Below are 24,419 nucleotides of genomic sequence, written 5' to 3'. Positions count from 1 at the left end.
CTCTCCATTGTCCTCAAGTTATTCCTGTGCTTCTTCTAATTGTCTTCATCTAGCTTTCAGGTTAGCACAGAGTAAAATTTCTGGGATATTAGAAAACTGTCCGTGGAAAAACCCTGGTGCAAGCCTGTCACACAACATTCCTTTTGCTGCAGAGCAGGTGTGAGCAGTAGGCTGGGACTGTGGGCAAACTGGGATAATTATACACTGTCTACCAACCTGACTTTCAACTGGATATGCTACTGAGGCATGACAGCAAGTCATGTCGCTGGTCATGTGTGCTGCTTTCTTTCCTAGACACAGCCGCGCTGCAAAGATGGATGAAGTAATCAACTTTTGAAGCGCTTTCGCTCCCCAGATTTGCCAGAGCTACCTAAAGGTAAGAGCTTTCAAATTTCTTGGGATCAATACTATGTTTACTCCTTAGGAAAAAAGGAAAGGGAGGTGGCAAGGACTAAAACAGACAGTGAGCTCGAGGAGTAAGACAGCTGTGGTTCTTGGTTGTAAATGTTAACTCTTTATGATTAAATTGTCAAGCTTTCAAAATCTGCAAGCTCTCTCTCACGTTCCTAAAATCTGGAGGCAAAGATTTTTCTCAGGATATTTTAACTTTCTCCACTTAAAGATTTCCATCAGAGATGGAAAATAGGAAAACTAGCTTTCTGATAAGGTGAAGATGAGAACAGTAATAAGAACAGAAAGTCAAACTAATGCACCATAGGAAAGGGCTTAGCTCACGCATAAAGGCAGGGCACACACCTGCTTTCTTCAAATGAATGTTTATTCATAACTTTTAAAAAGTTGCTAAACCAGGTCCAGATGCTACATGACACATTATTTAAGCTGTTCTATCAGTTTTCAATTGAAGGACAAGTTATGGACATTATTTTTACATGGGTATAAATGAAACGCTGGCTACCCATGATTCAATGCTGTTGGTAAGGGAATGTTAATCCATAAAAGAATTAAATGAAAAATGGCAAACATCAAATTTTAAGGTAATGATGAAGTGCTGGAAACAATTGTGTAAGGCTGCCCTCAATTCCAACAACTAGAAGGGAACATGAAAGACAAAATTGTGTCAATAGAGGACAAAGGCTGAATCTAAACTCGGCATTTCCTATCTTCTGTTGTTTGCTCAAGTTTTAAGACAAGGCATAACCAAATGTGGACCATGTCACTGCAGAATGGTCACAGTGTCTCCCCAGTACAGTGTTTCCGTATACAACAGAGCTGAGCAAAACCAAGACTAATTAATTTGCTCGTCGTCACTGTTGCAGAACAGGAACTGAGCCCATCTTTCTGCCCCCCCCAGTCCAGGTTAATGCACAAACCACCGGACAGTACTTCCTTTTAGTGGTTAGTATTCTATTTTTGGAATGGTAATTAGGGAGGGACAAGTTCTAGTGCAATCCCAGGGCCCAGTTGTGCTCATCCTTCAGAATAAGGGCCCTTTAAATGTGAGTGAAGGTGGTCATCTGAAGGAAGTATGGGATTATACCTCAAACAGTAAATTAAAGAACAATATTTAAGAGATCTATCTGGTTTGCATCAAAGGTTAACGCAGAAATCAGTGATGGAGATTATTCGGTATTTTGATTAATAACCTTGACAGAAATATAGGAGTGGTTAATAAAATGTATGAATGAAGAAACAAATTATGGAAGCAGAAAATCTATCACACAGAATGAGAAAACGTAGAGAACTGCTGTGACAGAATTCATATGTATTATAATGCGACAAAGCAGTGCATTTAGAAAATTGTATCAGGAATTTCAGCTACAAGCTGGGAGTTCATTAGTAGAAAATGACATTGGAGGAAAAAGAGCTACTGCTGGGTAATAACAGCATAAATACAAACCATCAGCACGATGTGGCTGTGGAAAAGGAAAAAGTGCTACTGGATTGTTCTAAAGACAGCATTTCCATTAAATATGAGATGACATTCATACCATTATATAGGCTGAGGACAGCTCATTGGCCACTCATGGCCAAGAAGGATGAATTCACTGTACAGAAACGAGAAGGACTCAGCAAGCTTGCTTAGCCCTGTGAAGGAAAGGCTGCGAAGAGACAGGAATGTTCTCTGGGCCGTCTCAAGGGGAGAAGGTTTTTTTATAAAAGCATGATGCTGGCACAATAACAAACAGGGATAAACTACCGTGAATAATTTTAGGCTAGAAGGTTTGTGAAAGTTTACAGTATTTTGAACTGCTTTAGAGGTGAGAGCAACAGGAGCAGCAAATGTACTAAATTATAGACCGGAGCTCCCTTCATGAAGGAATAACCTAACATAAACGTCTGACCTGGGACAGGACTGGAAAATCCAGGGAGTCCCTGCCGATCCAGCAGCCTTGCGAGTCCACGTAGGCAGGGCCAGGCTGCCGATCTGCATGCACAAGTGCTGCAGCTGCCTGCGCAAGCCCAGTAACCAGGCGACCAGCCCTCCGGGCGCACATCACAGCAAACGAACACTGGGTTGCACTTTTAAACAAAACAAAACAAAAACCAACGCCCAAACCTTCCAAATCTCTTTGCGTCTGTGTCACCATTTACAATAGCATGAAGAAGAAAAGGTATTCTCCAAAATGGAAAAAGCAAAGAGCTCTTTCTTTCTCAGTAGAGCTCAGTTCATGAACATTTCACTCTTCAGTATATGCTTCCTCCTGATTTTGTGAACAATGGTTATGCTCATTTTACTCTAAACTTCCATGTAAGCCAGGGGGACTTGGATTACACATAAACATCTCCCTTTCCACACGAGAGGAGGAGAAGCAGTATCTACACGGTGACTTTCTGGCTTCTGCCCAGCTCTCTGGCTCAGTGACAAAAACATCCTGATGACTTCAATAGATGAACAACCAATTTCCTCCACTGACCACTTCAAGCAGTGGCTAGTGAGTCAACGCAGTCAACAGACAAGCCAATGGAACCAGGTGAAGAGTTTGCAACAAGAAATACGGTTTGTATTCAGTCGAATCCTCCATAGCTGCATCCTCTCCATTTGAGGAAGGAAGCTGGTAGCCTGCTACAGCTGGTAGCCTGCTAAAGACTTAAAAGCCAGAATAACTGTAGGATTAAAAAATGAAATTCGGGACTAAGAATAGGGAATTGGCAGAGCATCCTTCATCTCATTGAAAAGGTTGTCTACTTCAGACATCCTGAATACTTTTTAATGTCCAACTTCTAATTTGCTACCGGCAGTCATCTCTTTTAGCTTCTATTTTAAGAATAAGAATATATGAATACCTGAATGCTGCTTCCCAACTCTTTGTTTATCTGTATTAGAGCTGGAACTATTCCTTCCTGAACATCTGAAAAGCCTCAGCGCATTGTGAATGTTACTATAAACGACCAACTCAGGGATAAAGGGAAAAGATCTTTCCACTGAGGAATTCAGTGTTTCATTGCTAGCCGAAAACTAGAATTAACTGCCTCAATAAAGTAAAACAGAGGCACTCGATATTATTCAAGCCACAGATGCAATTGCATGCCAGCAATGGCATTTTATGGTCACTCTTTAAAATAGCAGAAATCAAAATTGTCTCATAAACGCAGCTGGAAGGGCTAAATGCCCAAGAAAATATTAAACTAGTGATGACAGGAGAACAAGAACACATTACAGCAAACTGAAAGCCTTTGGACTAGTAGCCTACAAGCCAACAGATCACTGGTGAAAACTGCTATACCTCCACATGTCTGTGAAATCTGAAGATCACTTACTATAATGTTTTAATGTTAATCTTCCAAAATACAAAACTTTTGAATGTATTACCCTATCTTCTTCAAATACCTGAATCACTTTGTTTCCTCCCAGATGCTGCATTCCCTTTTTTCTGTCTCTGAACCCGCTCTTACTGAAGTCAATGGCAAATCCCACACTGACATCAGCTGGAGCTGAAATGGAGATAAAACACTTTTCTTATAAAGTCACTGCTTCTTGTCCTGCCTGAGATTCTGGATGCCATCCTAGTACATGATGTGATAGCCAAATATGATAACCTCCCGCCAGATGACATGATACTGGTCCAGCCCTTACTGCCAGCTGTAGTACAGGCAGGGCACAGAGACAGCCCTTTGCAACTTTAGTCCCTCTCTCACATATCCAAGCTGTCCCTACATTTTCTCCTCTGCTCCCAGAAGTGCTAGGTATTTTGTGCTGTTACATCCATGTCTGGGTCTTGGGAGCAGCTCCACTGCTTCAACTGGAATAGAGATAGGCCAGTGCCAAGAACTTTTGAAAACTTTTTAGAAACTTCATTTGGAGTCTGCAGTACAAGACCAACAATTAACCTTCTTGCGAAAAAAAGCCTCAGTTAAGTAAAAAAAAAAAAAAATTAGTAAATCTTGATCAGCTTTCACAGAGGTACCACGTCATTTTTTTAACTAGGTCAATCTACTTCCGAGGAAGAACTGCAACAGAACAGAATACCAAGGTAAGGGAAATGTTACCTGGACTCTGATACACATGGACCTGCCAAATCCCATCTGCATCCTCTCCTTTTCAGACTATAATTTCTGAATCTGAATGGAGAAGAATTAGTACTGCAGTGAACTTCAATTTTCAAATGAAATCGTAAATACTTCATTGGCACAGGCTCATAAGACTAAACCAAAGATGCATCAGCACTCAAGTAATGAAATTTCTGAAATGACTGTCGAGTAGCTCCCAGTTTGTGTTCTGCTGAGCTATACCTAGGTTGAAACAGACATGAATCCCACGGGACTCTCCAGGCTCATGAATGCTTCCATTTCAAATACCACAGCATCATCTTTGAAGAAGTGTTTGTGGGAAAAGCATATTTCCAATGAACTTGAAATCAAACTGGAAAAAGTATTTCTGAAAGGTGAAAAATTATTTGCATAGACGGGACTGTCCTCTGCCTACCACTGCAAACATGCAGCACCTGAAAAACCTTTCTGAAAAATACCACAAAGAGGGGAGGAAAGTCATCGTTCTCTTTGCAACTATTTGAACCATACACGGGAAGCCAAATGACAGCTCTGTCAGGACTCCCAAAAAGATTGTCCTCCGTGTGTCTCAGTTTCCCCTTTACAAAGCACAAATGACAGTGCCTGTGCCTCTTTGCAGGCACACGTTGAACTATTCTCATCTGTGGGATTATTTAGCCGTCAGGGACGTTTGGGAGGGAACGTGCAGGGGTGTGGGTGAGAGCCAGAGAGCGGGGCTCTGCCATGGAATTTCACAGTTCAGCAGCTTTGCTTGGCTGCATGACGACTGCTCTTCACAACAGAACACAAGTGCCTGGAGCAAATCCAGAGGAAGATGATGGAAACTGCCGTTGCCCATTCTCCCCTAGGATATGTCCTTCCTGGAACATAAAGGCTTTGTCATTTCCACCTTCCTTTCCCTGAATTGGCTCTTTGTGTGTATGCCTCAGGGTGTGATTTGCTTTTTTTTTTAAAACTAATTTCCATAGGACTTAAAGTGAGCTTTATTTTCCAGTGCAAACCGATTATACCCACGTGTAGAAGAGACTGAGATTTCAGAGGAGAGAAGGCACAGACTTGTTTCGGTGTCCCTGGGACTATACATTTCTGCCTGCAAATCAAGCAGTTTGCAGTTGCTTGAGTCAATCTTGAGTGCTTCAGATAAACCAAGCCCCCACTTCAAGAGTGCACAAGGGTCTGCTCTGCCCTTGCAGAGAGCTCTGTTTGCTCAGTGTGACTGCAGAGAAGACAACTTCACCTCCCTAGCTATTAAGCGTGGGCCTACTAGATGTTACTGGTTTCTGGAGGGGAGTTTATGGGACATTTTCCTACTCTTTGGGAACTGCTGCCTGATATTTCTCCTTACAACTTTTTCCCACAGGGCTACTAACACTGTCTGTTCTCTCCCATACCTTCCTGTCCAGTAGATGATCACATCTGAGAGGAAAGTCTCTAGCTCTAATCTATGGCAATAACACTTACAGGTTTGGGGGTCACAGCCCCAAAGAGCTCTCAGGCATCACAGGCATGATTGCAACCAAGAACTGAGAGTAACCACTTATATGCCAATTGAAAGGGTCTATTGAGTTGCATAAAACACCCTAGAGAATGCCTTTCCTGGACCTCTGGACTTGCAGCATTCAGGCCCAGAGGGTATCTAACCTCCTGGTACTTTCTTCCAGGTAGGCTGAAGAAGCTCCTGCAGAAGCTGGGGCCCAGCTGTCCATTCAGTTGTCCCAGCTCACCTGCTCTGGGGCAGGTCCTCCATCACAACACACAGAGCTACTGGCAGCACTGTTAGAAGCGCATAACAAGACACCGAAAGCGAGCAAATTCAGGGCACCAACTTTATCAACAGCCTACGGCCCACAGCTTCTGTGCTTGACAGCTCTAGTAGATCAGACACAAACCTGACATCCAGTGGGACTCCCACACTATTCCTGGCTCTGCTGCTGACTCACTTCTGCATCTCTTGTCCTATACATTTAACTGGTGATATTATAGTAATACCTCACTGGGTGGAGCAAGGATTAGTCAGTGTTTGCTTGCATTCAGCTGTTAACTTGCAACGCTCTTGCTGTGTCAACCATTATTATTCCCTCCTACTCTGTGCCTCATGACAGGCCTTTTGCCTGGGCCTATAGTCACTAGATGAAATTCAAAAAGCCCTTTCCTTTTTCCTGTTTCACAGTGACTGAGATGAATTCAGCAGAAATGTCACCCAAACTGACACCACCCAGTGTTTAGTGTATGGTGTTTAAGTACCAAGATAGCAATAAGCCAAAAACTTGAAGAGACTCCCTATAATTTTGCCCACTGATCCTTGTCCCAAGGCAACAGCCCTTGGTCAACACTGGATAATGCAATATTGTCTATCATCACACTCCTGAACCCACAGTTACTATTGACACACTGCCTTTCTTCTCCGTAGATCATTACTCTCTCTTGGTTCTCATAGCTTCATCTTACCCAAGTTCTCTTGATTCTCAGCTTTTCTTTTTTTTTCTCAGTGGGATCCTCATGAAGCTTCAACAATGGCCTATTAATACCTCTGACATTCCCAATCACCCGTTTTAGCTTCTTTATAACAAGTATACCGAGATGCACCTTTCCCCATCCCTCCTCTCCAGTCCATATATTAGCAATTGTCTCCAGCATCTTTGGCCTTAACATTGCCAATGCTGTATTTCTGATTTTTTCTCCACACCATCCTACCTATTCCCTTTATTATTCATTCTGCCAGCATTTTCCATATCACTTCTCATTCATCCCGATTTGGGAAAATTACATCACTTCTTCCCTAGAGATATTTTCAAGTTCCTCCTTTTCATCCTCCCTAAAAGGACTGATGCTTTATTTCAGCACTACTAACCCCCCTCTTTTGGCCTCTCCCATACATACTGCCCTCCAACACACCTTGAAAACAGACCTGTTGAGACCATCTTGCCTCATTCAGCAATTTCTATCCTACTCCAGTTTGCCCTCACATATTCAGGCAGCTTGTGCTGGCTTGCCAAATGTTACATTTCTCAGTCTCTATTTGCTTGTCCAAGTGTCTCTTAACAATATAACCCCTCACTTTCTCATCACCAGTGAGCAGGTGAGACGGGCACAGTCCTGATCCAAACCAGGGAAGGTGTCTGCACAGCAACACAGGACATTTAGCTGGACTGCAAGGAGCTACGTGGAGTTACCTGAGCAGCCAGTAAACCTGCACTAGACTCATTTAGCAGCTCCTCACAAACATCTTTGCTCCTTTTTCCCCCAAAAGTGCCCTTCCTTGCTGACCTGCGTGAAAGGCTGTTAACTTTCTTCTGCAAAGGACTCCTATGGTTAACGTTAGTAGGAAATCAACCAGTTAATACTGGTTCAAAGGACAGCTAGGAATAATTAACACCATTCCATTTAGAGTAATACAAACACACATCTCAAGCTGGGTCCTCTTCCTCCCACTCTCCTTTATTGTGAGGAACAGTTCCTGCTAACACCTGCGAAACACACATATTTTGTGGCCTGATCTTGTTCAGAGCCTCAGAGCCTCAGGCAGCACAGTCATATTTAATAATGGCCTTGCCCAACAGAAGCCTGTCACACTAGTGATGAGACAATAGTTTCACAGTACAAAACTGGACACGGTAATAATGATGATAAGGTTGCACAATAACCAGATGAAACACAGATCTGAATTGCCACTGGTTGCACTGTTGCAGGCTCTGACTTAATGACACATGAAGGTTTTTCACAGGTGCTCCAAAGTGTGCTCTTCCCCCCCTTGATTATTTTGACAATCCATAGAAAAAAATTAGGTTAACTTTTCTGCAAAGGTAACACTTTCAGTCACGAGTTGACATACTTTGAATAGTGTGTTTTCTGGGGGGAACATTTTTAGCTTTCCAGCACAAAGAAATATGTAAAGATGGTATTTTCTGCTCTCCCTTCCCATCTTCCTCATCATGAAGTGTAACAGGAACTGACTGCACTTCAGTCTATAAAAAAGCCAGAATACGAGAACTGCTAATTTTCCTCTACATAAAATCTGAGTGTGAGAACTAGGAATTACAGAAGCAGGCACTGACAAATACAGGGCACTGAAAGTCACTTACAGTAGATTTTATTTTGCACTACTTTTGGCAGGTGAACTGCAGAGATGCCTAGTGAGAAGGGACGCGTGGAAATTCCTATGATTATGTATGAACCGCACCGTGAACCCTACATGCAAGAACCCTCTGCACCAGAGTACTGCAGCCAAGAGGGTAAGCAGGCTTCACCGGGAGGGGTTTGGAAAGAGCACCCTCTTGGTGGTTGTGTGGCAAATATTGATAGTTGGTTTCCAGAGCATAACTGAGCCAGCTCATAAGGGGCCCAGCTTTGCCAGGACATGATGAGTTTAGAAAGCACCTGTGCCAGCATATAAACCCCAGGGTTGGGGTAGGCAAGCTGGTAGGATCTCCTAACAGAAACATCACTTAAAATGGCAAAAAATATTTTTGTTCATTTAGTTAATAATTTTTCAAACAACACATGCTTTATTGGAAAAGGAATTGCAGTTGTATCTCCTCAATAATTACATATTCCTAATGAGCAAATGTTCATCCAGCAAACTTTGTACGTGGATGGCCTACGTCTTGCTTAAATTGTAATCTAGTTTTCCAGATGACTGGCCTTTTCCCAAACACTCCTGCTGCCCAGAGCTGCCCTCCCTAGATGAGTCAGTTCTGCAGCCAGGTTCTATAGGGATGAACAACTCTTCCCCATTACTGTCTCATGGGGAAACATCATGACTGAAGTGCTGACAATTCAGCTCAACGACTGCAAGCAGGCACTGACAGCTGCTGCTCTGCTGGGTTGGCTTTTCGCTCTGAAACCAGGCATCGCTCTCACACCTACACAAGTATCTCACAACACTCCTTTGTCTTCTGCCTGTTCGAGCCCACACTCATTGAAAGACACACTGAGATATCAGTGATTTTGCCTTTGTTACCTTCCTGCTATTGAGGAAATTGCTATTCACCAGACAAGACTGGAGCAAAAAATCATAATGGGAGGTCAGAAGGTGACTAATAAGGCTAGATATATCAATACTGGGCCTCTAAACTGACTCATTTTCAGAGCATTTTACTCTGATCAGCTGTCTCTGTAAATATTTTTGTCTTCAAAGACTTCTCTGGCCTCTTTCTAAACTCAGAAGAGCTTGCAAGAGGTTGGGGAGAAAAAAATCTCACTTGTGAGCTACTCAACCAAGGGACAGGCACTCAACACATCTAACACTGAGTTGCAGTGTCTTGTCCTTGCGCAGGAAGCAGGTCCTTCACAAAAACACACTGAGTGATGTTCCTCTTCTAGATTGGAAGGAAATTCTTTACTTTTTAATTTTTTACAAATTTGTTTTTCCACAAATAACTCCCCTCAAAAAAAAAAAACAAACCCAAACCCTAAACGCACTACCACCACCATTAAACCCAAATGCCACTGCAAATGTCTACCACTTCTGTCAAGCCATTCAAGGAAACATTGCTAACATTTTTTCAACTTTGCCATTGTATTTTGTCTCATTCTGGAAAATTCCTGTTTTGTATCTCATTTTGTATCCATGTGGGCTTATTCCCTGGTTGGGCTCACATTGTTTCTGAAAGGCTCAATGGTACAGACTGGACTCCCACGTCAGGGCTGCTCTGCTTGGGGGTGAGGGCTTCTCTGACGCTGTGCAGGCTTGACCAAACAAGACTTCTCGTAGGGACTGTCCTCCTGCTGCAGACCAGTCTGGTAGTTTGATACCACATCCATGCTAGCTGGCTGTAAAGTTTTATACATGAATTTATTTTGAATGTATTCATGAATGTATTTTTTTATATATTCATTTATTTCATGCTCAGGTAGGCTGATTGCATTCTTAATTTGTAAGATCAGTAAAAGAACCAAAAAAGCAATGAGGTATCTTAGTCACCAGCTTCCCTTCTCCCTTATCCACAACAAAAGGAAAAAGATCTTTAACTTTTTTCTAGAACAAAGGGTATGATGAAATTACTTGGCTGGAAGCTGAGGGCAGATAAAATTCAAACTAGAAAAAAGGCTCTAAATACTAATACTAATGTAGTAATCACTGCAACTAGTTAGAGGTACTGCGGATCCTTTATCAATGGAGTCCTTAAATTAAGACCAAGTATCATTCCAATGTTATGCTGGAATAGACACAGTTACTGCCTTTGTCTTGAAAAACGATTTGGTTTCTCAGCTTATGTTACATAGAAAGTGAGACTAGCTAGTCACTGCGGGCTCTTTTGGCTTTAAAAATCCATGAATCAATTCAGTAGCATTTTTTCCCTGTCCTGTACTTCACTGAGCCGTGCCAGCCCTCCCCTGCAAGGCACCTCCCCACGTAGCTTCTCATCAGACTCCAAACAGGGCTTTTGGGAGGCATAAGCTGTATGCATTTTTACGTTTTGCCGTTTTCCTTTGTATAGGGGGTTATGAGTATCCTTCTCCCCCACCTTACTCCTATCGAGAAACAGCCACCCTTGAGCAACCAGGTAAGTGCCAGGGGACTGTGTTTCTGACAATGTTCGTGGTTCTACATGCTAACAAAAGTGAAATGTTTTTAGTTTTAAAATCAACAGAGAAGATGGAGTTTTCTGACCCAATCACAACCCAAGACGCTGGAAAATTTCCCTCGAAATGTTGGAAGATAAACTAAGACAAGAGACTCAGATTCATTTTTCCAGCATTAGCCAATCTGTAGAAGCACCCATTTTTTTAAAATCAGCTAGGAGCTAGGACTTTCAGAACAAATCATTTTAAGTCCAGTGTATTTCGTTGTTCCTGTTCTAGTCACCTTTATGGCAGTGGAGAAGCTCAAAGGAGACACTGAGAAAAGGCTTCAAAGAACAGTCCAATAACATCTCTTACAGGAGGGAAGGAGACATGCATTTTTTAAAATCCCTAAGACCAGAAGGCAATTAAACTCAGATATGCTATATCCTATCTACCTAACAGACAATACATTCCCACTCCTGAAGTTTTGCTTCAGGCTACAGTGTGAATGTACCCTAAACTTGTTTTAGGATGCTTAAAATGGTATTTTTCATTGAAAACATTTCTGAAAAAATACCCTTCATGTATCTACAAGGGGCGTGCCCCTGAAGGAGTATTACAGAGTCAGGTCCAAACTGAAAAAAACACGAGGGAAGCTACAGACTTTACTAACTGCACCAGCATCTGACTGATTCATCTACTTTGAATTTCTTGTAACTGGAAAAGTTGATCCAGAGAGCTCCTCTATATCCTTCAAATATCTTCTTCAGGGAGAACATGCATTTTTGTATTATTTTAAATATCAGAAGATAAATTCTCAATGTCAGAGTACATCCGCCAGTGCGTGGTGGAGACTGCCTGATTGGGGATTATCCCATAGGCAATTCCATGTATATGTCCTTATCTGAGTAGATGCTGGCCGCTAGTAGAAGCAACATGCTGGCATACACAAAACAAGCAGTGCAGTGGTTCTTACGGATATAGTTGAAAGGGAAGTGATCGTGCCCCCGTACTTGGCACTGGTGAGGCCGCACCTCAAACACTGTGTTCAGTTTTGGGCCCCTCACTACAAGAAGGACGTTAAGGTGCTGGAGCGTGTCCAGAGAAGGGCAACGAGGCTGGTGAGGGGTCTGGAGAACAAGTCTTATGAGGAGCGGCTGAGGGAACTGGGGTTGTTTAGCCTGGAGAAAAGGAGGCTGAGGGGAGACCTCATCGCTCTCTACAACTACCTGAAAGGAGGTTGTAGCGAGGTGGGGGTCGGTCTCTTCTCCCAAGTAACAAGCGATAGGACGAGAGGAAATGGCCTCAAGTTGCGCCAGGGGAGGTTTAGATTGGACATGAGGAAAAATTTCTTTACGGAAAGAGTGGTTAAACATTGGAAGAGGCTGCCCAGGGAAGTGGTTGAGTCCCCATCCCTGGAAGTATTTAAAAGACATGTAGATGAGGCGCTTAGGGACATGGTTTAGTGGGTGTGGTGGTGTTGGGTTGACGGTTGGATTTGATGACCTTAGAGGTCTTTTCCAACCTTAATGATTCTATGATTCTAAATCAGTAATAGTAACATAGGTGCCTCTAGATCAGCCATGTTAAGAACCCACATTCTCCAATTAAGCTTTATAACTTGTAAAAGATTTCCTGTGCTTCTAATTTTGCCGCTTCTCATTTCCTCTTGAACTCAGTTTACTTGGTGTCTCAGCCTCCGATCATCGTAGCAGGAATATTCTCAAGCAAACCAACATCCACAATATGCCCTTCCTGCCGCCAGCACATCACCACACAGGTCACCTACAGACTGGGCAGACTGTCTTACCTTCTGTGCACCAGCTTGTGTATGGTTGGGTAAGCTTGCATGTATACTTTGAAGATTCTTCATAGCAGGTGGTTAAAAAAAGAGTCATTAAAAAAGAAAAGTTCTAGCTAGTGCTTATATAGACAGTTTGCCCTTCTCTACTTGATAAGAAGTCATTCTGCCCATTCTAGATACAGTCATCATGGCTACAGGGAATGCAAACTTGCTAAATTTAACCAAGTATGTTATTACTTTTCATAAGACAAGCAAAAATTAGTACAACATTGTCTACTTCCCTACTGTAATTTAGCTTGAGACTTAGAATCAGACTAATGCATAAGATATTAGCAGTGAAGACACTTAAGTTTTTGGAAGATACTTTAAACACTAAGAGACTTGGGAAAGAAGTGGGTTCATGCAGTGAAAAGGCAGACAGAATAAGGCAGAGAAAAAGCAACAGATGTAGCCAGCAGAAAGAAAAGTCAGTAAATCATTCCATGCACGTCCATCTCCTCTTTGGCTGTAGGTGCTGTTTTGGATGCTGCTTCGTACCTTTCTTCATGAGGATCTTCAAGGATGCAGACCATTACTGCCCATGCTGCAAATTTCATATTTATAGATACAAAAGACTATAGAAACAAAGTTTATGCAACCAGATGATGTCAAGTCTCTGTTTCCTAACGGCCTAAGATTCTACACGTAAAACTACTGCTAGGAAACATATAGAAGTAGGCTTAGGTTCTGCAGCTCCCTTGCTGGTGAATCCATCTGGAGTTTACCATCATGTGGTTGGACTGGCTTTAAAACAAAAAGCCTTGATGACTAATTAATTTACAGTGTCACTTGAATTTATGCTCCATTTGAATCGTCCTGAGCTGTGAAGTGACCAGCTAGTGAGTACTTCAGCGCTACTCCTCCTCCTCCTCTCAAATCTCCAACCCAGCTGGGACACGGACTCTTCTGGACTTTTCAACTCACCAGTAACCGAGAGGTTGGGACATGCACATTTTAGAGAAGCGCTTACCTTCTATGCACTGGAACTGACTGGTCGGGATTTCATTTCTCTCTGCTCTTCTTCGTATGGGACCTACCCCTGCAGGGCTGTGGGTGGTACAGCGTAGCTGATTATTTATTAATGAAACACTAAGTTATGAGACTGTCTTTACTGTGTTATATATGAAGTAAGAGAATAAACCTGCTATTGTTAACAATACCAGCAAAACATCTCCTGTCTGCATTGCTTCCATGACCCGTTGCATCCAGGGTGGAGATGCAGGTCAGACCGGGGCACCCCGTTTACATTAACAAACCGAGACCCAAAAGACAAACATATAAAAAAGAAAAATCAGCAAGCACAGCTTGAAAAAAAGTCACCAAAACTGCAACACAAGGCCCTCATTTTACCTCTCTGCCTTCCCACTGCAGTGCATCATCTCCTAAACAAGGACTTACCAGACTTTACACCTCACAGAGAACTTTTACAGTTCTCAAAGTCACTTATCTTGTAAAATCAAATCTCTATAGTTACTTGCCCAGAAGGTGCCTAGACCCTGCTCAACACTGACAGCAGCAGCAGGTGCTGCTGTTTATTGCTGGCTGGAAAGATAAACAGAAGAATAGAAGAAAACCCTGTATTTCAATATTTTAACATCATAAATATCTTCATGATATTACCATAATTACTGTGGGCAAGCGGGATGCGTGGCACGCAGCACTCGGGCTGCTCCCCTACTACTGCATTTTGTTATGACTGAGGTGCCCTGCCCACGCGCTGAAGGATCTGTAGGTACCACGGAGTTCAAAGAACTTTAAAACTTCTCACTTAGCCTGACATTAAGTTTGACCAAACTCTTTATTTTAGCTATTTGGTCAATTTAAGCCATAAAAAGAGGAGTGCGTCCCTAAATAGCTCTTTAGCAATAGTGACTCCAGAATCCTGGAGATCCTCTTAAGGCCAGGATTTGCCGTAGGAGAGGTTTGCCGGTTCCGTGTACCCCGTAGTTGCTGCCACAGGTACGCACAAGGAACTTCCTCACTGAACACTACGGGAAGACACCGGAGAACCAGACAGACTCTACCGGTTGCACAGCCAGAGCCGGCGCTGCCGCAGGCCGGAGGTGGCTGGGGACCGTCCACGCTGCCGGATCCGGCCCAGGCTGCTCTAGGAAGGGATCCAGAGAGGAAACGTCCAACTGCAGCCAGCAGCACACAGCCCAGGGCCCTTACTAGTTATTCTTCTGAAGCAACACACCGTCCGCCTGTACCCTTTCCTACGGTTTTTATACAAAACCATGACCGATCGTGAGTAGCGAAACGGACCAAAGCCCCTCTGACCGCGGTACCTTCTCAGGGCGGCCGGGGGCGCGGCCGGGCCTGGCGGCTGAGGGAAGCAGCTGAGGGAGGCGGCCGGCCCAGGCGGCTGAGGGAGGCGGCCCGCCCGCCGCCCTTCCCGCCCCTCCTGGCGGGGCAGAGGGCGCGCTCCCCGCCCGCCCGCCCCAGTCCGTGCCATCAGCGGCGGGAGAGGGGCGGGGCCGCCACGACGCGCCACCGGCTCTCCGGCGGACGGCACGGCCACAGACGAGGCGGCAGTTCTGAAAAGGGAAGGTAATGGGTATTGAACGCTGTGGGGTTGAAGGCGGCAGTAGAAATGAGTTCCAGGAACGGCACTCCCCACTGTCCAGTCGTCTTGAACTATCTGGAGCTCGTCTGCATTACAAGTAGCACCTATTTAGCTAGTAGCACACTTTAAAATGGCGTAGCTAAACTAGGGTGGACATGTGCATGGCTTTTTGCTTCAAGAAGTATGAGAACTGCAGTCTTCAGACTATAGAAACTCCAGTCTTCAGACTACAAGACGTGAAAAAAGTACACTTGCATCAATGTAAGTAAAAACTGTTAAGCAACCATTTTCCAGGCAAATCAAACCAATGCATAGAGCCGGATCACGTTTGTGCTAGAGCAGCAGGCTGACCTTTCAGCCTGGTTGACACCACAAACTGAAGATGACGCATTGCCCTGCTGAAGATGAGAACAGCAAAACCAAGAGATACTGTTGAAGAAAACTGTTGCTAGTAGCAAAGCAGAAAGTGTTTTTAGAGCAAGCACAGCGTGATCCAGCTTTCCACGGATCTTCAGCTATAATGCCCAAATCGATGCTGATCAGCATCGCTGAGCCTGAACTGGGATTTAGTGCCAGAAGGATCCCATGTAACAAACCCTTCCGCTGGCCACAGGAGGTGGCCAAGGCAAGCCACTTGAACAGTTTGTTTCCATTATCTGTGTTTCAATTATTTTTATATTTTATATATTTAGACACTCACAACCTCTAAGAGGAGTACAGGCTTGGTAGTGCAATTTCTCAAGTAAGGTATTTCTATAAAGGAGCTTTTACGATGACTCCATGGCTCCACAAGAAGCCCAGAGCCAACACCTCCCAGCCTTCCTTTCTCAACCCACTGGTGCAACGAAGGCAATTCCCAGAGCAGCTGCCCCGGCTTTCCCTCGGTAACAAGGTCAGTAACTCTCCATCCTCTGGTGACCCAACCTACTTTGACCTAATGGGAAATAATACCACAACGATTAAATCCACAAGCAGCCAAGTAGATGTCAGCCCAACAGGTTTTGTACCTTTTCACACATTCTTTTAAAATGTTACGATTTTTCTCCATTTTAAAACAAAACAGCAAGCTTTGCTTTGAAGTAGTGGTAAATAATGCATCAAGCTGGATAACATTTAGGAGGAAAGGTGCACAAGCCAGAACACATGAATATATACCTAACAAAGAAATTATACATATGATTTAAGATGTGCAGAAGACATTTAACAGAAGTAGTTAGAACATATTTACACCAATATTTGGAGGCACAATAGTTTACACAAGTATTTCATAAAAAATAAAGGCTTCCAGCTACAGCCTGGTGGTTCACAAATTTAATTTCCTGCCATGCTTGGTACACAGCTAACTTCAACATCACCTGGGACAGAAATTAAGTTGAGCACAGATTTGAAGCCGGATTCAGGCATATCATCAACTCATGAACACATTCCCCTTTTTCTGACCCTGAAGACCAGGCTGGTTTAAAAGCCAACAATGAATGACACCACACCGCTCACACACCGAACACTGATGCTCCCCACCTCAAAATCCAAATGCTTGTTTAGTTCTTCTGAGAAAAAACAAGAAGAATTAAAAACCTGGAAATTGCCACAGAAGTCAGGAGGTACCTTCTGGCCAGCTCTCCCTACATTGTGAATGTCATTCTTGACACACAATTTGGCTGAATTTTGCAAAATTTATCTCTTTGATCTAAGCAAAATCACCCTGACTTCTGAGCAACCTGTTAGCTTTCGCTCCCAGTCTTTTCTAAAATGAACGGACAAGACACCAATCCAGTGTTTATCCTAGTCTATTTTATTTACATTATATACAGTTCCTACAGAAAACCATTTCTCACAAAGGATATTAAATAGCAAAAACACAGCGTAGCTTAGATCTGGGTACTGACGCCTGCAGCCAGCACAGAGCCCGCAGGACAGGCTGGTCCAAGCTCCAGTGGGATGCCGGGGCGGGATGCTGGCGTGCAAGCTCCGGAGGGGCAGCAGCTGAGGTAGATCCAGTACGCGGGAGGCACTGCACGCTCTGCATGTCCTGTGGTACGCCATCGGCCCGATTCCTCCGATGCGTGTTGCGGCAGCACAGATGTGTCCTGGTGTTGCTAAGCAAGCCTTCTTGTGTAAAGGGTGTTTTTGTTGGCTGTCACTCTCTAGTCGGCAACTATGTCACTAGTATGATTTGCTTAAATTTCACAGAATGCTTTGGACTCCTTTAGGATAAAAGGCACTATGTAAATCTACAGGAACAACGCTTGCTATTTTCGTAGGGAGAATTCAGATGGGCCATTAACATCATGTTGCTCTGATGCTGTGTACCATGAAATTACATCCTTATTGCTTAACACTTATATTATCATTAGCTTAATTTAATGCATTCACTGTCTATTATCCAGATAATTCCAAAATCTGAATAAGAAATGGAAAGCACAGTAATTTTGAAGACTCTATTCTTGTAAATTTTTGAGGAAGAACTAAACAAACATACTGCACCTGAGAAAACCTCCTGTCTTCCTCTGCTCTTCATAGGTGTGTGTTTCCACATTTGAACAAGTTACTTGTGCTCCAAAAAAAAAAATTTCATGAAAACTTCAGTTATTGAAAACTGCATACAGAATGCCTTAATGTATCATCTTTTCAAAACTAATGTGGGAATAGGACAAATACTGAAGCATGTAAAAACTAGTAGTCTAAAAATCAAAAGGCACCCAAAATTTCCTTTGTTAGTGATATTTTCTTCCGAAATAGGAAGTATTGTGATTTCTTAAGGTATTCCCTAACAGCTGCCAACATCCCATAAATTAATGTGAAAACTTAGTGACGTTCAGATACAAGCTCAATTTTATATCAGTCTACCATAACATTAAATTCACAAAATATAATTAGGGCTTACTACTGCTGATCAGAGTCTCTGATTTTACAGAAATATTTTAAATACAAATCCTGACATTTACTGAAAGCCTGTAGAGACAATCCAAGTACTAGTAAAGACACCACTCGGATGGTGGTGTAATTCTCACCAGTTTGACGCAAATACAAATCAAAGGGAAACTTTATCCACTTAAGGCATGCCATTTAAGCACTTCCCTCTACCTGTAAGCTATGCACTCAGATGACAAAAAAAAAAAAGAGTAAACAACTAGTTTGCCTTGATTGGAAATAAGAGACAGTTAAAAGCACTGCAAGATATAAATTAAAAAGAAATCCAAACATACCTAAAACTTGAGTGATTAATTCATTTTAAAGCTAAAAGAATGAAATAGATCTTAAAATTTAATTTAAAAACACTTGCTGGTGTTTTCAGTAATCACCAGAATCCACCTCAGAAAAAAGTATAAAGGCCATCACATGTACACAACCCCTACTAAATGTTTATTGATACGTCTGAGAAAGGGACGCTTCTAAGCACTTTCTGTTTTGGTTATGAATACAGGGAACACATTACGGTGGGAAACTATTACTCTGTTAAGAGCTTACCTTTAGAGACTCCAGATTTCACTTTACACCATTTATAATATTAGACTTGAGAATCTGGACCACAAAATTTTGTACAAGCAGGCAGAGTCAAGTCTACCACAAAGACTCTACTACAAGCTTTACAAACAAACTAGTAAAATAATTTTTCCATTTGTCTTATTTGTACATGGCTCCTTCCTGGAAAACTTTTTATTTGTTAAGCTCAAATGTGACTAGTTAGGAGGTAAAAACGAAAACAAACAAACAAAAAACCCCCCTCCAAACCCCAAAACAATTAAACAGAAAACCCCACAAATTTTCCCCAAAACAACCAATACGAGGGTTATACAATTATCAACACTTAAGAAAAAAACCACAACTTTAGCAAAACCTCACAAATGAAAACATTTCCCAAAATTCTATTTCCAAGGAGAGGAGAAATCTTCTTCAACGTCCATGTCATCACTCACCGAAGAAAAATTTTATAGAAAATTTTATTCAACATACAACATTTTCCAGCAAAAAAAGGCAATATACAGGAAGAGTTGTTGTACACTGCGGCTACAGAAACAAAATAAAATACTGGAAAAGAATGTAAAATTAAGTGTGAATTGCTGATTCTACCTTTACTGCACTCAAAACTAGACACGCGGCTGGCATTAGCTCCAAAATAAAAGGAAGCAGTCTGGGGACTGAAATAAAACTACACACAATGAATATCAACATCAGTGAAATTCACTTGCAGACTCACCCAACAAAATTAACCTCCAAGTGTTAAATTGTACATGTTCATTCATTAAATATACAATTTCATTTTTTCTTTTTTTCTTCTTTTTTCTTTTTTTTCCCTCCTTTTTTATACAAAGTCAACAGCTTACTAAACACTAGTGAGCATGCCCTCTGTGCTAAAAGGCTATTTCTTGTGTTTTCCCCATCTTTTCCCAGGTTAACTAAATTAATGATATTTATAATCCTTTCACTTGCTTTTGCCAACTTTTGAGTGTCATTCTATTTGCCAGAAGATGGCATAATAAATCGCAATGGTATTTATCAATGGTTGAAAATTTAATAAAAAGACCCAAATATCTCTTTTTAGGACTCAGGGCATCCACTTGGTAAAACAGGATGCAAAGTAGTGACTAAATTAAATGAAAACTAGTTTATTAAAAAAGATTCTATGCAGCTGGAGGAGACAAAAATCCCGAATAAGTGCCAACAATGTACACAATGAAGTAGAGATTGCTATTTATTGATGATGTGAGTTTTTTGCATTTACAAATGCACAAAAATGTCATTTAAAGTATAACTGAAGGAAATAAATCTGATGTGAGTCTAAACATAAGACTTACTAGCTGCAGTTGTGGTGAACACCATACCAGGAAGGGCAGCCAGCCAGCTTATGCCATCTATAAACGTACTACAGACAAATATTTTGCCAATGTCAACTGTTCTACTAAACTCTTCCCTCATTATGCTGACAATTGCCTTGCATTACGTTTACCATAAAATAACTCTCATTGGCATCCAAGCTTTATAAAAACACCTTCATTTTGCTCAAAAAGGGCAGTCAATAGATACAGAGAAGCCAAACTGAACAGCCTCAACAAAATAAAATTAACATCAGCAGCAAATCCTCTTGCTGAAGACTTCAGATATAGTGCACGTGTACCAAAGTTCTACGGTTGTTAAAAAGGTGCACACACACACTTATTTTTGTCCCTTGCCTTGACAATCTGGTTAAGTAAGTCAGTTATGGATTTTAATAGCTTTTTCAAGGTAAGTGTAGCGACTTCTCTTTGGGGCTTTATTGAAATGGTCAAGCCCTAGCCATGGCCTTGGATGAGACATGTTGCCTAGAAAAGAAAAGAGAAAAAAAATAATGAAGTTTTAAGACTAAATTGGAAAGTTTCCTTTACACAAACTACTCCTGCGTGGCCTGTTCACAGTTCACTAGGAATCACAGGGTACAGAAGAGGACTGCAGAACAGTCCTACAGTCCACAGCCAACAGGGCAGCTTTCCTGACTGCTGCTTTCCTTCCAATAATACATTTTACAGGTATTTCTGGATCAGGTAGCTGTTTTTTCTCTTCAGTCACTTATAGGAGTTTACAGCAGCGAAGCGTGTGCTAAAGCAAGAAAACTACAGTTATAATTTATGGCCACAGGCACATCAAAGTACCAGCTTTCACCAAAGTGCTGAGCATGTTTGAATTAGGAAGGCATCTGTCATCTAAATATGACAACCTATAGTATTTGCCATATTATAAGTTCTCTGCTGTATTAAGTTATTCTTACCACATGGTTTAAGTGGGAATATTTGCTAAATTCATGTAAAATGCAAATAATCAGTTAATTAAGAAATCATGTAACTGACCTCTTCTTTATTTTCTGAGAAAAAAATTTAGTCATATTTAGATTGTAAAGAAAACATCCAGATTTTTTCACTTGTTCAACCCAATATGGTTTTATGTACCACTAATTTTCATGAAAAACCACAGTCCACATACTTCTTGCAAATGGGAGAAATTCTCTTTTAAGATGTCCTCAATACAGAGCATCAAATGTTCTTTGAAGTGAAATGATAAAGGCAGAAACTAAATAGCCCCCCAGCAAGAAAAGCACACTCCTATGTTCAAAGCCATCAACTGCAACCACTAAAGCATAAAACACATGACCTTTTAGGTTGCCTGCATCTGCATTTTTGGATATATTTTCTTCAATCAAAATTATTTGTCTTTTTGTTTGACATAATGGTCAATGTCAAATATAGAACAGAACTACCATCTTGCTGAGATCACCTGACTGTCTTTTAAAGAAAGAAATGAAATCCTACTCCATTAGTGCCAGCACAATCATTGCTAGAGCGCATCTTTGTAAAAGCAGAGGGACACTACTGACATCAGCTACATCAATCAAATTAAAGAATGCCAAAGCTTTGGTTCAATCAGTCCAGTATGTGTTAAAATTTGGTATTTGTAGAAATGCGTGAGCCCCACACCTTGAAATACTACTTAGATAAGAAGGCATTAGACCATATTATCACCCCATAGGAGAACTTCAGAGGGGGAATGAATTCTATCAAAGTGTATTATATCAAAGGGGCAACTTCCTGTGAACTCTCAAATTAAAACCCTTTAATCTCACATTCCCTACAACTCCTACAAACAGTTCAAGTTCTCCCTTTTCCAATTTCTGCCATGTTCTGTACTTTTGACCTAGTTACCTGGTTAGTCTTTCGTGTTATTTTGGCAATACTGGCTCTGCTTTGCTCAGAAAGTCCGACAGTTCGTTTCAGACTATTGCCTTCCCCTTCCCGCCCCCAGAAAGATGACTCACAGAATAAAATCAGGACTTTGCCTGCTCTGAGCACACAAGACAGTTTTATCTGTCCATGGAGAAACGTCCACCTCCGAGTTCGTCATCCAGACACCCCTCACAACTAGTGCAGAAAAAGAGGTCCCTCCAGTGACACACTTCTCTGCTCACGGATGACTTGTGCAGATGCAGGCATTCAAAGTTTTGGCAAGTCCCCTCATATTCGCAGCCACGAGCCATAAACCTGGCTGTGTAACATACCACAACGAGAGGACTTTTTGCTAGGTTCCTGCAAAGTACTCAGTAGTAGTATAGGTCTAACTCTCTGTGGGTTTTGAAATAAATGGACAGTTACAGGATTTCTTTACAACTGTTACATAAATCCAGACCACAGCTTGAAAAAAAATGAGAAAGTTTGGCCCTAGCACAACCTGCCAACAAAAAACAGAGCTCATAATCGTCAGAAAAATAGAACTGCAGAGAGCAAGTTGTCCTCAATCGTGTTTCTACCAGACAGAGCAGCTCACAAAAAGGAACACTCGGCTAAGCCAGGAGGAAAAAAAACCCGATGAATTCAAGGCTTTCAACAGAGCTCTGACTGCAGATTCAAAGGCGCCATTCCCAACTGAAACTCTCAAAAGATGACTGTGTGGAACTCTTGAAGGATTAACCTGGTTTCTCCTATGTGTAAATTCCTCAGAGAATAGAGCTTTAAATATCAGTCCAGTAAACAAGATGGTAGACCATGCACAGACAAATTCAGGAGAGAGCTGCATTTGTAGCTTGGCGAATCACCTCTTAGGAAAAAAAAAAAATCTAAACAGCATCCTATTCACATATGCAATACTCTTGTTAGATTCTTCAGATTCATTGAAGATATCAAGAACAAACAAGAAGCGTCTTCAATGAATATGAGAATTCAGATACCTCTTTGCAGCACACTTAAAATAAGAATCTTATGAGAATGCACCTTAATATTTTTTAGGAATAACACGAGCACACACTCCAATAACAATGTAAGAATCAAACGTATAAGGGAGCAGCTGGTCAATACAGATAAGGTACAACTAATGTTGTAACTCTCTTCTGTAAAGTATGTTATACTGATATTTGACCCATTTGGTCACTCAAATGCAAACTTTTAACTCACAAGGAAAGAGATTATTTAGTTATTTATGTGCCTATAAAATATGTATTCTCAGACTAACATATACACTTAACACTGTTAAGCGTGCACGCAAGTGTATATCAATACTTGCTTAATTACTACATATAATATATTTCATGTACAAAGAACAATCTCTTTCTGCATCCTGAGTTAAGGATAATCACACTGTAACAACTGGCAGAGCAACTTCAGCGGGTCAAAATAGTCAGGTTGTTTAACAACTCACCAGGTTGGGGCTCAAAATCTTTCAAGTTCACTTCATACTCATCTTCATTGAGATATTGGTGTCGGCCCATCATTACAATTGCAAATTTAAACTATGAAAAAGAAAGAAAAAAAACCTGGTAAGATACCACATTAAAATAAAGCTTTCAAGTCTAATTTCATAATCTAACTCGCAGCTGGTTATAAGTGGTATTCTTTAGGGGGTGATAAAGGCCAATCCTGTTTAAAATCTTCATCAACAACCTTGACAATGGGATAAAATGAATGCTCAGGAAATCATGAGACTGCATCTGGAATACTGGGTCCAGGTTTGGGCCCTCCAGGGAACAAGAGATGGCAACACACTGCAGCAAGTCCAGCAATAGTCCAGTAAGACAGTTAGGGGGCTGGAGTCCATGGCATACAAGAAGCGAAGGGAAATGGGTTTGTTTAGCTCAGAGAAGAAAAGGCTAACAGGGGCATCTAGTCTTCCACCAACTGAAGACTGTTACACAGAAGCAGACTCTTCTCAAGAGCTGCACAGCAAAAGGACAAGAGGCAACCATCACCAGTAGCAAAATGAAAAATTCTGATTACACGTAAGGAAAACAAGTGTCTTCACAATGTTAGCAGTGATGCTCTAAAATACAGTGTCCAGAATGTGGCAGAACTCCCATCCTTGGGAGTTTTCAAATTGCAACTAGGTAAAACCCTGAGCAACCTGACTTAACTTCAAGCTAGTTCTGTTCTGAGCAGGAACCTGAAGTGGGTGGCCTCTAGAGGTCCTGCACCATCTAAACTTTTCTAGGTTTCTTTAATGTTTTGCCGAGTATCTCTTTTGATGCAGGACAGAAACACTACTCCTACACACCCTATCTAATTATTCTCAGAAAAAGCA

The 24,419-nt window shown here is 41.7% G+C and overlaps 2 protein-coding genes across 3 annotated transcripts in view; one reads left to right on the top strand and one right to left on the bottom strand.

The window, feature by feature from the left end:
- Positions 1–280: 280 nt before the first annotated feature.
- LITAFD (LITAF domain containing) lies at positions 281–13,979 on the top strand. The gene is made up of 5 exons (XM_076350924.1): positions 281–376; positions 8,584–8,702; positions 10,911–10,976; positions 12,657–12,816; positions 13,293–13,979. Exons 2-5 carry the CDS (start codon positions 8,597–8,599, stop codon positions 13,399–13,401), a joined length of 441 nt encoding a protein of 146 aa, XP_076207039.1. The 5' UTR covers positions 281–376; positions 8,584–8,596; the 3' UTR covers positions 13,402–13,979.
- A 6,082-nt stretch (positions 13,980–20,061) lies between these two features.
- The window catches only part of USP7 (ubiquitin specific peptidase 7), a 74,430-nt gene continuing 70,072 nt past the window's right edge, over positions 20,062–24,419 (bottom strand). For both annotated transcript variants that reach the window (XM_076351279.1, XM_076351281.1), the window contains exons 30-31: positions 23,544–23,634; positions 20,062–20,686 (exon numbers count right to left, since the gene is read on the bottom strand). In XM_076351279.1, coding sequence (XP_076207394.1) covers positions 20,580–20,686; positions 23,544–23,634 — 198 coding nt within the window. In that variant the 3' untranslated portion in view covers positions 20,062–20,579. The remainder of the gene's footprint in view (positions 20,687–23,543; positions 23,635–24,419) is intronic.

This window comes from Aptenodytes patagonicus, chromosome 13 (genome assembly GCF_965638725.1).
Source record: "Aptenodytes patagonicus chromosome 13, bAptPat1.pri.cur, whole genome shotgun sequence".
NCBI classification, from domain to species: domain Eukaryota; kingdom Metazoa; phylum Chordata; class Aves; order Sphenisciformes; family Spheniscidae; genus Aptenodytes; species Aptenodytes patagonicus.
The sequence above is the reverse complement of the archived record's forward strand: the minus strand, read 5'-3'. Positions and strand labels throughout refer to the sequence as shown.

Coding starts and splice junctions, on each gene's coding strand:
- LITAFD (XM_076350924.1), top strand. CDS start 8,597: ATGCCTAGTGAGAAGGGACGCGTGGAAATTCCTATGATTATGTATGAA. Junction 8,703..10,910: donor AGAGTACTGCAGCCAAGAGG/GTAAGCAGGCTT, acceptor TCCTTTGTATAG/GGGGTTATGAGTATCCTTCT. Junction 10,977..12,656: donor AGCCACCCTTGAGCAACCAG/GTAAGTGCCAGG, acceptor TCTTGAACTCAG/TTTACTTGGTGTCTCAGCCT.